Source organism: Polistes canadensis, unplaced genomic scaffold (genome assembly GCF_001313835.1).
Source record: "Polistes canadensis isolate GaletaPanama2010 unplaced genomic scaffold, ASM131383v1 scaffold_21, whole genome shotgun sequence".
NCBI lineage: Eukaryota > Metazoa > Arthropoda > Insecta > Hymenoptera > Vespidae > Polistes > Polistes canadensis.
The window spans coordinates 1,100,647-1,114,481 of NW_014569568.1; the positions used below are offsets into that span (position 1 = coordinate 1,100,647).

General features: G+C 26.8%; 5 protein-coding genes across 12 annotated transcripts; 3 read left to right on the top strand and 2 right to left on the bottom strand.

The window, feature by feature from the left end:
• The first annotated feature begins 1,218 nt into the window (after positions 1-1,218).
• Positions 1,219-2,425, top strand: LOC106794015. Its single transcript, XM_014761387.1, has 3 exons — positions 1,219-1,589; positions 1,814-2,047; positions 2,140-2,425. Exons 1-3 carry the CDS (start codon positions 1,437-1,439, stop codon positions 2,278-2,280), a joined length of 528 nt encoding a protein of 175 aa, XP_014616873.1. The 5' UTR covers positions 1,219-1,436; the 3' UTR covers positions 2,281-2,425.
• Positions 2,426-2,441: 16 nt separating this feature from the next.
• Positions 2,442-5,797, top strand: LOC106794013 (trafficking protein particle complex subunit 13). 3 transcript variants are annotated; one of them, XM_014761380.1, is made up of 10 exons: positions 2,442-2,787; positions 2,960-3,128; positions 3,236-3,320; positions 3,393-3,520; positions 3,606-3,729; positions 3,798-3,894; positions 3,972-4,198; positions 4,280-4,380; positions 4,461-4,608; positions 4,681-4,816. In XM_014761380.1, exons 1-10 carry the CDS (start codon positions 2,745-2,747, stop codon positions 4,771-4,773), a joined length of 1,215 nt encoding a protein of 404 aa, XP_014616866.1. In that variant the 5' UTR covers positions 2,442-2,744; the 3' UTR covers positions 4,774-4,816. The 3 variants fall into 3 exon arrangements, with proteins under 3 accessions (XP_014616866.1, XP_014616867.1, XP_014616869.1); XM_014761381.1 differs by lacking the exon at positions 4,681-4,816 and adding an exon at positions 5,703-5,797 and having other exon boundaries at positions 2,443-2,787; XM_014761383.1 differs by lacking the exon at positions 4,681-4,816 and adding an exon at positions 4,924-4,971 and having other exon boundaries at positions 2,443-2,787.
• LOC106794014 (GPN-loop GTPase 2) lies at positions 5,098-7,192 on the bottom strand. 3 transcript variants are annotated; one of them, XM_014761385.1, is made up of 8 exons: positions 6,912-7,192; positions 6,763-6,839; positions 6,573-6,680; positions 6,195-6,502; positions 5,922-6,127; positions 5,732-5,846; positions 5,439-5,634; positions 5,098-5,358 (listed from the first exon to the last, which is right to left on the bottom strand). In XM_014761385.1, exons 4-8 carry the CDS (start codon positions 6,313-6,315, stop codon positions 5,121-5,123), a joined length of 876 nt encoding a protein of 291 aa, XP_014616871.1. In that variant the 5' UTR covers positions 6,316-6,502; positions 6,573-6,680; positions 6,763-6,839; positions 6,912-7,192; the 3' UTR covers positions 5,098-5,120. The 3 variants fall into 3 exon arrangements, with proteins under 3 accessions (XP_014616871.1, XP_014616872.1, XP_014616870.1); XM_014761386.1 differs by lacking the exon at positions 6,763-6,839 and having other exon boundaries at positions 6,912-7,186; XM_014761384.1 differs by having other exon boundaries at positions 6,763-7,186.
• LOC106793925 (proteasome assembly chaperone 3-like) lies at positions 6,337-6,827 on the bottom strand. The gene is made up of 3 exons (XM_014761217.1): positions 6,763-6,827; positions 6,573-6,680; positions 6,337-6,502 (listed from the first exon to the last, which is right to left on the bottom strand). The coding sequence occupies exons 1-3, from the start codon at positions 6,825-6,827 to the stop codon at positions 6,337-6,339; spliced, it is 339 nt and encodes a 112-aa protein (XP_014616703.1).
• Positions 7,193-7,342: 150 nt separating the features above from the next.
• Positions 7,343-13,562, top strand: LOC106794016 (PAX3- and PAX7-binding protein 1). 4 transcript variants are annotated; one of them, XM_014761390.1, is made up of 17 exons: positions 7,343-7,511; positions 7,625-7,825; positions 8,094-8,272; positions 8,963-9,119; positions 9,193-9,292; positions 9,429-9,583; positions 9,669-9,751; positions 9,839-10,038; positions 10,182-10,371; positions 11,166-11,289; positions 11,469-11,657; positions 11,846-12,045; positions 12,140-12,290; positions 12,373-12,568; positions 12,664-12,862; positions 12,949-13,067; positions 13,160-13,562. In XM_014761390.1, the coding sequence occupies exons 2-17, from the start codon at positions 7,651-7,653 to the stop codon at positions 13,209-13,211; spliced, it is 2,469 nt and encodes an 822-aa protein (XP_014616876.1). In that variant the 5' UTR covers positions 7,343-7,511; positions 7,625-7,650; the 3' UTR covers positions 13,212-13,562. The 4 variants fall into 4 exon arrangements, with proteins under 4 accessions (XP_014616876.1, XP_014616874.1, XP_014616875.1 ...); XM_014761388.1 differs by having other exon boundaries at positions 7,356-7,511; positions 7,585-7,825; XM_014761389.1 differs by having other exon boundaries at positions 7,356-7,511; positions 7,588-7,825.
• Positions 13,563-13,835: the final 273 nt, after the last annotated feature.

Here is a 13,835-nt window from a genome sequence, read left to right on the forward strand (position 1 = left end):
TCTAGCCAAAGACCGCTTACCATAAACATTATAATGATAATTAGTTTCTTTCATTTTCCTAATTAATATCATATTACAATTCATTTCATTGTTTTCACTTTAATACTACATTCATATTATATCCCACATTAAAATACTCGATTTATTTTATAGGAACACTAATCTTGTGCATTCTTTCAGACGTTTTTAATGTGCAGTGCGGTCGGTAAAGCACGTCTCGGTCGCGTTCGTGGTCGCGATAAAAAACTTTATTATAGTTTTTTATTTTCGTTATCGTCTACTGGTCATCGTCATCCTAAGGGTAGGAAACCCATCGGGCATTCATCGGTGGAGACTACAAGTAAGTAGAATTTTTCTATCCAACATTGTCTACTATAATTTCAATAGTTTTTAAATACGACAAGATTATTAATCGTTCTTTTTCATTTTCTGTTTCAGAACATCATTGCAATCGAGCGCGTAGGCAATGAGGTACWYGAGTGYTTGCATCGTTAAAGAAAAATCGGAAATTAGAGTCAGTGTTGTTCACCGTATGGAAAAGTTTCGTTTTTTCGGGTAAGGAAACTCCGAAAATTTCTTTTATTCGATTTATACGTATGCCATCGTGTGTCATCCTACGGGTAGAAGACCCATCGGGCATTCATCACTGAAGATAAAAGGTAAATTTATTTTTATATTAAACATTTCTTTAATAATTACTTGTAATTTTGAAACGATAACAATGATTCTAATCGTCTTTTTCTTTTCTCTTTTTTCAGAAGGGTAGGCATGTGTTAGTGTTTGATATTTTAACTGCGTGCAATGCAGTTGTAAAAAGTAGAGTCAGTGCCGCCGTGGTCGCGATAAGAAACTCCTAAGTTTCTGATTTTCGTTTGAACGCCTTAAATGATTACTTTTTAAAATATATTTTCAAATGCAGTTCAGAAGGGACACCCATGTGTATCCACTAAAAATTAAATTTAATTATTTAAAATTCTATTACAATATAACTAAACTATATATACTATCAAAGAATATATCTTATACTATCATAACTATCGAAGCATTTTAAAAATAAATGTTTTAAAATTTTCAGCCATATATAAAAAAAGTTCGTATGTTTTACGTAAAGATTTCTGTAATGATTAAATTATAAATTTTCTTAAAAATATATTGTACATACTTGAACTTTAACATTTCACTTAAATATGAATGACTATGAAGACGATAATTAAATTAAAACAGTGAATAAGTAAACTACTCGAATTGAGCCACTATAGTAACTCATCGACCTGGAAAAAATATTCGCAAAAGTTACGTTAGTGGCAGGCCGGCTCAGCACCATATCGGTAATAGTAGTGCTCTACCCTTATCTTATTTACCATCGGTAACCTGCTGTTTCTATGTACTTCTGTAGTCTTTAATATAGCGTACAAAAAAATTATCGAAAAATAAAAATGCGGAACGTTGAAATAAAATCGAAGATCCATGATTCTAAAACAATTATTGAGAAACTTGAAAAAATTACGGATACTAAAATGATTTTAATTAAGCAATTAGATACTTTCTTTGAATCGAAAACAGGCAGATTAAAATTACGTCGTTTTGAAGTAAGTATAAGTAAAATAATCATCGAATATTACCTATAATTTTAAATTCTTTTTTATTATTTTATAGACATTCCTTTTTTATTTTCTTTTCTTTTATGTAATATTATATCAAATGAAGCTATAACCAATTTATTTTGTTATGTATCATTTTCTAGTTTCTTATTTCTTTATAAAAATACTTTACGATATAGTAATTCGAAAAGCACAATTATGTCATTTTACAGGATGGAACTGGTGAATTAATTTACTATGAAAGACTTAATACTACAGGTCCTAAACTTAGTGATTATAAAAAAATAGATTTAAATGCAAAAACATATGAAGATATGGATAAAATATTGTCTGCTACCAATGGTATCGTAGGAACTATCAAAAAAACAAGACGATTATATACAATTGATCAAACTCGGATACATGTTGATGATGTACATGATTTGGGTAGTTTTTTGGAATTAGAAGTATGTAATATATATATGATTTAATAATTAAATAATTTTATACAAATGCTACATGTACATATAAAATATGTATTTACAGACAATTGTTTCAGGTTATTTTGAAGGATAATCAAGATGTTGATTATGGAACAAAAGTTGCCGAAAATATAATGAAGAGCTTAAATATTAACGCAAAAGATTTGATTTCCGTAGCATATATAGATTTACTTAATAAAATTAAAAACTTGGAATAATATACAGATTTCTATTTTATCTGACAATTGTAAAGTTCTTTTCTAAAAGATATCAATGTTTCTATTAATTTTTTAACAGATTAAATTTATTATATATTGAAAACCAGAATATTTAATTTCAATAATAAAAGGAAGAAATAAGGGATAAGATATTTTCCATAAAACTTTCATTATTGAAATATGTTATATTTCTGTTTGGAATACAAAAGTACAAAGTCAGTTTAGAGCTTTTAAATTTTTAGTTCATATTTTGCCCTTACTTGTCGCTGCAGTCGCACATGTTTTGGGTGAAGTTTTATAAACAGCTGAAGCATTTTTCTCTTGTAAGAACTCTAGATTAAAGAATTTTAATTGTTGTTTAGATTTGTCAATAAGAAAAGGATTGGTAAATATTTGTTTGTGCAGATAAGAATTAAATAATAGTTTGTTAATATTTGCAATATTTTGAGCTTTCTTATCAAAAAATGGAAAATAAACCAAAGAATGAATATTTACTTGCTTTAAAAGGTAATACATAATATTTTGACACATGTTATAACATATTCACATATCATATAATCTGAAAAAGAAAAATAATGATAATACTCTAATAATAATTTATTTTATTTAGATATGTATATAATATTTTACTTGTTAATACATAATGTGTGAAATTAACTGTTTCATACATTTTTTCTAGTAATGAGATTGACAAGACCAACTCTTGCCAGTCCCATAGTTGTTACTTGTGACTCAACAGATTTACCAGGTAATACACTCAACAATGAATTAAAAAATGATTGTACAGCGTTACAAGGAATGGAGACACTTGCTATTGGACAATTCATGGTATTACCACAAAGTTTTGGGTACAAATTTTAATCATATATTACTTTTCTTTATTTATTAAATACATGCAATTATTCTATGATGGTATAATACAATATAATAATATACGTTTATTAATATATTTCAGAAATATATATCTTGGAGAAATATTTTCTAGTTATTTATGTGTACATAATGGTAGCAATCAAGTAGTTAAAAATGTAACCGTTAAAGTAAGTGCCAGAAATAAAGAAAATTTATTAAAAAAAATATAAAAATTGTAATTTCATTGTACATTTTTACAGGCAGATTTACAAACGAGTACCCAAATTATTTCACTCTCATCAGGGAATTCGTTAGTTAAAGAATTGGCTGCTGATGATACAGTGGATGAGGTTATTCATCACGAAGTTAAAGAGATAGGAACGCATATGTAAACAAATAAAACCAAAATTTACTAATATTTTAATTTAATTTAAGATTTCTATAATTAAATTTATTTCTTTATTTTATTTTAGATTGGTTTGCGAAGTTAGCTATATGCCTGCTAATTCTATGGGTCCTCCACAATCGTTCAGGAAATATTTTAAATTTCAAGTAGTTAAACCTTTGGATGTGAAAACAAAATTTTATAATGCAGAAGTAAGCATCAATAATTAGATAGAAGTAATATTAAAGTGAACAAAATAGCTTATATGATTTTTATATAGTCCGATGAGGTGTACCTTGAGGCGCAAATACAAAATCTTACAGTAGGTCCTATTTGTTTAGAAAAAGTATCATTGGAATCATCTCATTTATTTAGTGGTAAGGATTAACATCTAACTAAAAAATTTGTAATTGATAGTATACGTGAAATAAATAATTAATCTTTTTTTATTTAGTATCAACATTAAATAAAAATGAAAAAGAAGAATCTATTTATGGGAAAATAAATTTATTGGATTCCAATTGTAGTAGACAATATCTGTATTGTTTAAAACCTCAATCGAGTCTACAAAAAGATCCCAAGATGATGCATAATGCTACTAATATAGGCAAATTAGATATTGTATGGAAAAGTAATTTGGGAGAAAGAGGACGATTGCAAACAAGTCAATTACAAAGAATGGTTCAATTATTTATTTATTGTATATGAAATTTTACAATCGATTAGATTTATGAAATATTATTTCTTTATGCTTGAAAACAGGCACCAGAATACGGAGATTTAAGAGTTGTTATGAAAGATATTCCATTGAAAGTTTTCCTCGAAGAACAAGTTAATCTCAAGTGTCACATAATAAATACTTCGTATGTATTAACTCTCTCTCTCTCTATATATATATATATATATATATATATATATCAATTGTTATTATTTGTTATTGTAGAGAAAGAAGTATGGATTTATTATTAAGTTTGGAATCAAGCGATTCAATTGCATGGTGCGGAATATCCGATAAAATAATTGGAACGCTAAAACCTGGAAGTTCTATTGATGTACCTTTGAGTTTAATTCCATTAGATACCGGCATTACTGTAAGTAGTATATTTTATATAAATACAAATCTTTTTATATAGATAAAAATATATACAAGCTTTATTTTATAGATTATTTCTGGTTTAAAGTTAATGGATACTTTTTTAAAAAGGGTTTATGACTACGATGATTTAGCACAAATTTTTGTTAATCAACTGGATTAAATGTTATTTAGGATCATATTTATAATGTAAATTTTTTTTATATTCAAAAATTATACTATACAAATAATATAAATGTATATATATATCTAATGAATATTAATCAATGGCCTCGCCTCGTTGAAAAAACTTTTTCCCGTTTTATCACTAAAGTTAAGCAACAATGATCAAAGATAGTACTTGGATAATTGACCGTTTTGGAACATTGTAAACTGTTGATTCAGAGAAAGGCGTCTCAAGAATATGGAAACATTTTTTTAAGGTTTTTCAAACCTTTAAAAGGGAGAGTATTAACAAAAATATATAATAAATATCAATATCATCCAATTTCTTTAAAAAATTATATTTATTCAGAAATATGAATCTATAGTAGACATGTTTTTAGTTTCACTGACAGCACCAACCGCACACGCCAATAAAGCTTGAACATCCTGAGGTTCATTTCCACCATAAATGTAACCATTAGCTTTATCAATAGCGTTTTTCACTTGTAATAAAAGTGCTTGATTGGTAACATCTAATGGTATGAAACTTACAAGACTATAATCTTCAACTAAAGAAATTAAAGCTGCGTTTAGTTTCTTATACCTGTACAGAAGAAATATCATTTTTATTTATAATTTAATTTAATTTCGGAATTTCAATGATCAAAAAATGAAATAATTTACTTTGTAGTAAAAGGATGCTCGTCCAATTTCTCTAGAAGATAATTTAAATCAAGTACTTCGGTATAAAAGTCTATATTAAAGTCTAACTGATCCTTAAATTTTTTCATTTCATCAAATTTGGTCATAATGTTAACGTGAGGCAAACCTATTTGTAGCATAGTGGTTGTACACAAAATTAAAGATGACAAATATTTTCCTATAGTCAAAACAAATACACATATATATTCTTTAAATATTTAAGTGAGTGTATATAATCTTTTTCAGAGAACATATATATATATATATATATATACCTGGATCGCTACAATGATGTGAATCTATAAGATGTACACTACACAATCTCACTAAATTCTGAGTCAATTTCTCGACTATTGAACTAACAGATTTATGGTGTGTATAAAGTTCAACCTATTAATAACAAAATTAATTATATAAATATTATTTTCGTATAAATAATTTAACTATTGGTGCATATAATTATACCTGTCCTGGACAATCAAAAATAAGATAATAATCTTTCAAATTTAAAACTTTAGTAATCAACCATTTAATATTAGCTTCTAAAAATTCCATACAGTAGATTAATGCCCCATTCGGACCAAGATCACATTCTGACATAACTTCTTCGTGTTTAATTAATTCTGATATATCTACTGATGGAACATATTCCATATTTTCATTAGCAGGATCTGAAAATAATAAAATATATTTTTATTAATTAAATGATTATAAAGTAATGTATTATTTTTTACTTACCAATGTTAATAACAGCTACTTTTCTACCCATTCGTTCCAAGAATTTACACATTGCATTACAATAAGTAGTTTTTCCACTACCCGGAGGTCCAATAACAAATTGTCCAAATATTAAACTCATTTTTTTGTATTTGTCTTAATATTACCACAGTTTCAATTCATTTATACTATTAATTATAGTTTTTAATATTTCTGTATTGTAATCTTTTAAACACATCGATAACAACATTGGCCTATCGATATTTATTTGTTCTGCCATATATCTAGCGGCGGCATGAACATCAACTTCATCTTTACCAAAAATAACTCTGAAAATTTCAAATTCAATCGTATTAGATGTAAAACGTTCGAGAAACTTTAAAAAATAAGATTACTTACTTCGTAGAAAATATATTATTGCTAAATTGATTTAAAGCTGATTCTCGATTCACCGTTATTAATGATCCAAGTTTCTTGAAATGCGATACGATTAAAAATATGCGATTACTAAAAATAAAATATAATTTTATTTAACAGTTAGTTGTTGTTAAGCTGTCGTATGAATTTGTTATATTCATTGTTACTTAACCTATAAACTGTTATAGCGATATCTGTATGATAACCGCCAGTATTAATTGCATAAACATGAGACATAGTTTTTCATTTCTACCAAAATGATAAAAATTAAATTGTCTTACGAAATGCTACGAAATGCTAAAAATATAAAATAATCCTTACAACTGAAATTCTTTCTTTCTTCTTTGTTTTCTATCACTTTTATTTGCGAATAATACTGAATCAAACGAATATTCTACAGACATAAAACATATTTGGCATATTTGTATACATGTTAGTTAGATTAAAAAAAAGTTAATAATATTATGACGGTTTCTATGTCACGTAAAACGCATGCCTAGTTGTATATGCGATCTAATTATAATCGATATTTGAAGAATTAATAGTAATTAATATAAATTCGATTATTTAGCGTTTAATTATTTCTTTTTTCCGAATAATGCAATATTGCTTATGAAAAATGCAGCGACATCTGTATAAAGATGTCGTTGCAGTAGCAATGGTGACGTCATCTTGGCATGCTTGTCCAGTTATACGTGTAGTATGTACGCGATATGTATATATGTATAAAACATTTTCATTGGTTGTTAGTCTCCATTAAACGTTTCATATATGGTTAGAATTAGGAAGTTATCCTCTATATTTTTTACATTCTAAGATCAATTCGCTCGTGAAATCTTGTATGGACGAGTTTATCGCCATCATCATTGTCATCGTTTACTTACAATAACCAGAAAGATACGTTTCTGAATATATGCGAATGTACGTGATATAACATCATTTTCATCTATTGTTTCTTCTTAATAGTAACTTTTTTATTGGTATTTAATTTCAGCAGAATTAGTGTATATATATAGGTCAAGTCAAATTTTTAGGTGTTGAGCTCTATTGCTGCTTAACAATGTCATTATTTAATAAACCAAAACGGAATATACGTCGGCGACCTTTCAATGATGAGGACGAGGATAATGAAAACAGGATGGAAATGGAAGATACTCAACCAGTCAAAGTAAAAGCTAAGAAGAAAGACAAGCCAAAACAAACGCTCCTTAGCTTTGGAGAGGAGCTAGAAGAAGGTTAGCGTTATATTTACCATTTTTAAATATCATTTCTTATGATTTGTAATATAAAGTAATGAAAGACATTTTGTATCCTTAGATACATAGACTTATGATTCAATATTTTAGATATATCTAAAAATTTCATCTTTTTAATTTATGCATTTTAACAACATTTTTTTAGTGTCTCAAACGATTCAGGATTAATGCTGACAATTAAGACGTTTATTAAAAACAATGCGTTTATTCTAACATTAACCGTTAACAATTTGTTGAATTTTTTTAGCGGATGATGGAGAAGTTTTTAAGGTGAAGAAATCTTCGAGGAGCAAAAAACTGATGAAACAACTAGATCACGAAAGGAGAAAAAAGAAAGGTGAAGAGAAAATGCAAGCGGACTCTGAGCAAGCAAACATGTCCATTAAACAGGAAAAAGATTTAGAAATAAAGACAGATGATCTAGTAGTAAGCTATCTCTATGATGTATTATTATTATTAGAATTTCTCCAATTTATAATCAAGTATTAGTTTATTGCGTCTTAAAGCATATATTTGACATACACTCAAGGAGTATATACAACAAGAAGACATGTTTATTAACACCTATATTATTTAGAAATTTCATTTTGCTAGAATGGATAATTGAGTTTTATATAATGCAGGATATATATTCAATAATATTTCATATTTGTGTACATAATATCATCAGGTATTGCACTAATCAAATAATCTTCAATAATTCTATTTTTATTAATTCAAACAAAAACTAGCCAGTTTCATATATATATATATAAATGAAATATATATATGTATACATATATGTATGGTTAATGTGTTATTATTAATATTTTCAAATTAATTATGTTGTTTATTTGTAATAGCAAAAAAAGACGCAACGATGTACTCTTACTATTTATAAAAAAAAACGTTTATAGAAATAATTTTTTTCAGACATTAATTATTTCAATCTTGAAGTTTTGCATTTCTACATTTCTTATATTTATTGTCAACTTATGTTGTTACCAAAGAAGCATGCGATTAAAGCTCTACAAATTACTACAACTTATCACTATTTCAGTTTTAATTTCAAAAAGCAATTTGTATTATCCTGTTTACAAAAATTTGTTAATGTAAGGATATATTTTTTATTAACAGGTTAAAATAAAAAATACCGGACCACTGATTTTAAATGGAAGAGCTGCATTAGCAGCAGGCAAGGACGATTATACATCTGATGAAGAAGATGAATCAGGTTCTCATAAATTTCGAAAATCTACAGATAAAGCTGATACGATGAAAATACTACTTGAGAGTGAGTTATATGTCTATATATTAAATAGAATTCAATCATTTTTTTTTAATTATGTAATGTTCATATTTTCTAGGTGGTTGTATACCTGACGCTGCTATGATACACGCAGCTAGAAAACGTAGACAAAAGGCTAGAGAATTGGGTACTGATTATATTCCTTTAGATGAACAAAGGTAATCATTAATTATTGAACTAATACGGATTAATGTTAATACTCAGATAAAAAATTGAACAAATTATTATCATTTTTTATTTATTCATAAAATTTATATACATATTATAATATATATGTATATATATTTTTCGCAGTGATGAAAAGGGGAAGTCACGGTTAATTAGAGAAGAAGATCATGATAGAAGTGACGATGATTCTCAAGACCGTATTGATATGACCGTCAATACAGAAGCACGAGATAAAGAGAAGAGGAGAGAAGCTTTTCTCGCATCACAGGTTTCAAGCAAACGTTAGTTATTTAATATACAAATTACTTAATGCAAAGGTTAAAAAAAAACATTTGAAAAATTGTAATATAAACTTTTGTGTTTTAGTTTCAGACGAAGAAAGTGAAAATGAAAATGAAGAAGAAGAATGGGAAGCTCAACAAATTCGAAAAGGTGTTACAGGAGCTCAGGTAATTTTATTGTAGTCTATCTTTATGTAAAGATAACTAACATAATATTGTAATGAAAGATGGATAAAAATAAATTGTGTAATGTAGATTGCAGCAGTTCATCAAGATTCTATGATACAACAACAATTTACGTTAGGATTAAATGTTAATCAAATGGTTGCACCTGGAGTACCATTAGAAATGGTTATGATGCCAGCACCACCACCTCCACCTACTATTCAACCACCAGATCCAACAAAAGTTGTGCCTATTACACCCCAAGAAGTTATTAATAAAATGCGTGCAAGGTTCTATTTCCTTTTTCAATACTTTATATGAATAATTAATACGCACATACACACATACATATATCATATATTTCTAATGTATTTTTACACAATGTAACAATAACACACATTATTATATAATATGAACGAATGAAAATTTATAGGTTGGATAGTTTAAAAGAAGTATATTCGCGTCATCAATTAGATCAACATCAACTTGAACAGGAATTAATGCAGACTGTGAAAGAATTGAATGAAGGCGAAGCTCGTGCGCCGCAGCTTGCACAACGCTTCAGATATTACCAAGAGTTGCGTGGGTATGTCACTGACTTGGTAGAGTGTCTTGATGAGAAGGTGGGTTTATACGCTCTCACGTTTTTTTACGTGCACGGGGGTTATCCATGCAGAACTGTATCGACTGTTCAAATAATTCAGTTGACTTTGTATTATTATTTATTACAATGGAATATTTGAAAGGAATTTATTTCTTTCCTTTTTTTTTTTCTTTTTTTTCTCCCCTAAAATATAAGTAAATGATATTTATATTAAATCTCTTATAGCTAGAAAAAAATTCAAGATATATTAGAGCATAACGTTGCATTTTCATATTAGATTGTTTATGCTTATTCATTTATTATTGAATATATATTTCTTTCTTTTCGACTTAAAATGAATGCAGTAATATGGTAGATATTATAAAATACATATATAGAAGAAAGAAGATAGCAATCACGTTAGTAATTATTTTACTAAGTAAATAAATTTATTTAGTTCCCGTTTACATTGTTTCTATTGCCGGGGGTCAAAATCTTCTCTGTATTTCTTTTAGAAATGTATAATAAAGCTATTAGTATAATTTTGGAATGTATATAAATGAATATATATATTGCAAGAGTGGTAAGTAGTTTCTATTTAAAATTTGTATGCTCATATACATAAAAAAGAACAATATAAGAGAGTATTATGACAAAATAATACATTTTTGTGTACTAGCAAAATTTGTAAAATGTTAGTATAAATATTACATACAAAAAAAAATACTTTCATAAAATATATACTATAACAAAATATATATTTTTTTGGAGCATATATTCGTGTACTGTTACATTGTTGTAATGTACGAATTCTAATATATCATTTTTTGTTAGCTGCCTTTGGTTATTGGATTGGAGCAACGCTGGCTAGATCTATATGGAGAACGTTCAATAGAACTAATGGAAAGAAGAAGACAAGATACGAGAGATCAAGCTGAAGAAATAACGACTGCAGCAAGTCAGTTATTTCAGTAATTATTAAATGTTACATTTCTTTATTAAATTAATTGATGAACATTTCTATATAATAAACTTACTAATAATTTTATTTTGTGAAAATATTTATTGCAATTATTTTTGCATATTATTGAAACAATTTCATGTATGTATGGATATTATAATACAGTTATTTTATAGGAGGTCAAGCAATAAGGAGAGGTCCAGAAGTTGAAGCACGTATTCGTCGAGTTACAGAAAGAGAAGGTAGACGAGCACGTCGTAGAAGAGCTAGAGAATTAGCTCCAACATTACCGAAGCATATAGATGGCATGTCCAGCGACGATGAGGTCACTGAACAACAAAATCTTGCATTTAAGCAAGCTAAAGGTTGTATATTATTTTAAATATTTACATCCTATTAGTCACATTTTAAAAATAATGTCATAAGATAAAACAATATACATTGTATTATTACATGTGTTTGCATTATTGATTTTTTTAATTGAATTAATTTAAAAAAATATATATATATCATATATGAAATGCATATATTTTTTTTATTTTATTCTTTTTAGAGGAAATTGATAAAGAAGGTAAAGAAATATTTGCCGATGTAATGGATGATTATTGTACGTTGAGAGGTATTCTAACAAAATTGGAATTATGGAGAGAAACTAATATCGATGCTTACATGGAAGCTTACGTATCTTTATGTATACCTAAAATTTTATCACCTATTATAAGATTACAATTAATAACCTGGAATCCTATCATGGTAATTTATTTTTGTATTTAATTAAATATATGTCTCGAAAGAAATTCTTCTTCAATAGTAAGATTTAAATTCATATTTTATATTTTATTATTAGGAGAGTGCTGATATAGAAAGGACGAAGTGGTATAATACATTACTGTTATATGCATTAGATAAAAAAGAAACAGAAGATTCATTGAAACGAGATCCTGACGTAAGATTAGTACCGCTCACTGTTGAGAAAGTTGTAATACCTAAATTAACGGGTAATTAAATTACAAATTTGATTTGTCGATATTAATACTTATTTAAAGTTGTAAAATATTTTATTAATTGGATTATTTTTAGCTATTGTGGACAAAATTTGGGATCCAATGTCTACTTCCCAAACATTACGTCTTGTTGGTACAGTGAATCGACTTATTAGAGATTATCCAAATTTGAATGATACAAGCAAACCATTAGAATCATTATTTAATGCTATATTAGAAAAAGTCAAATCGGCTGTTGAAAATGATGTTTTTATACCAATTTTTCCTAAACAGTAAGAGAGTTTAATTTATCTAAATAAATCTTAAGTTATAGTTTTATATGAATTGTACAAATGTAATATTTATTTTTATATCATGTTATATATAGAGTCTTGGATAACAGGCATCAATTTTTCCAACGACAATTTGCTATGGCGGTTAAATTATTAAGAAATTTATTAAGTTGGCAAGGTCTTCTTGGAGACGCTCAATTAAAAAATTTAGCATTGGGCTCGTTATTAAATCGTTATCTATTAGCCGGCTTACGAGTTTCATCTGCACCAGATGCACTTTTCAAAGCGAATATGGTAATTATTTTAGCATATTAAAAATAAATTGATTAGTAATTTTTAATAACACATTATGAGCATATATAAATTATATCTTTATTTAGATTATGAGTACTTTACCACGGGCTTGGTTGCAAGGTGAAACAATAGAACATCTTAGAATGTTTGCCACTCTTATTCAACAATTGAGCGAGCAATTAGATCAAGCGAATCCTGCACATAAGTAAGTTAAATAAAATTTTATTTATATCAGAATATATATTAATAAATTTAAATTATAATATTACTAAATTATAATTGTATTAAATATTTTAGCGAAGCCTGGGAATACTCTAAATCCATCCTGAAGATAATTAAGCCTTTGTAATATACTAGGCTAGAATGTTCTTAGTATCATTTATTTACATTTTATAATTACTAATTGTTACCCATCCACAGTTTTATATACTTACAGATAAGAGGATATTATATAGTATACATTTTAGTACAATTACAATTAGATGTATAATATATATTATTTTATACAGTAATAATTTAGGCATTATTTAACATGTCTTTAGACACAAAAACAAAAAAAAATAATACACTTGCTATAGTTGTATATAATACGGTGCACACTAAAAAATAATATTGTAAATATTCACTATTTCTTAAAAGAGAAAAATAACGTTCTTCATTAGAAATCATTAAATAGTGTGTACAATTAGTTATCTTAAATAAATAACAAACATGAATTTTATTTCATGTTTCTTTATCTATTTTCATATTTAAAAAAATTTAAAAATATCTTAAATTATTATACGTGTAATGTATATTAATTTTTTTTATATTATTAATGTACCAATATATTAAACTAAAGAAAAAAATACATTAATATTACACAATTTTTCTGTATGATATTTTGTACTATGAATACCTTAATTGTACTAGAAATTTCTTTTGTCCTATTGAAGGCGTCATCATTGAAGTTATTTACTCTCATTAGCAGCCT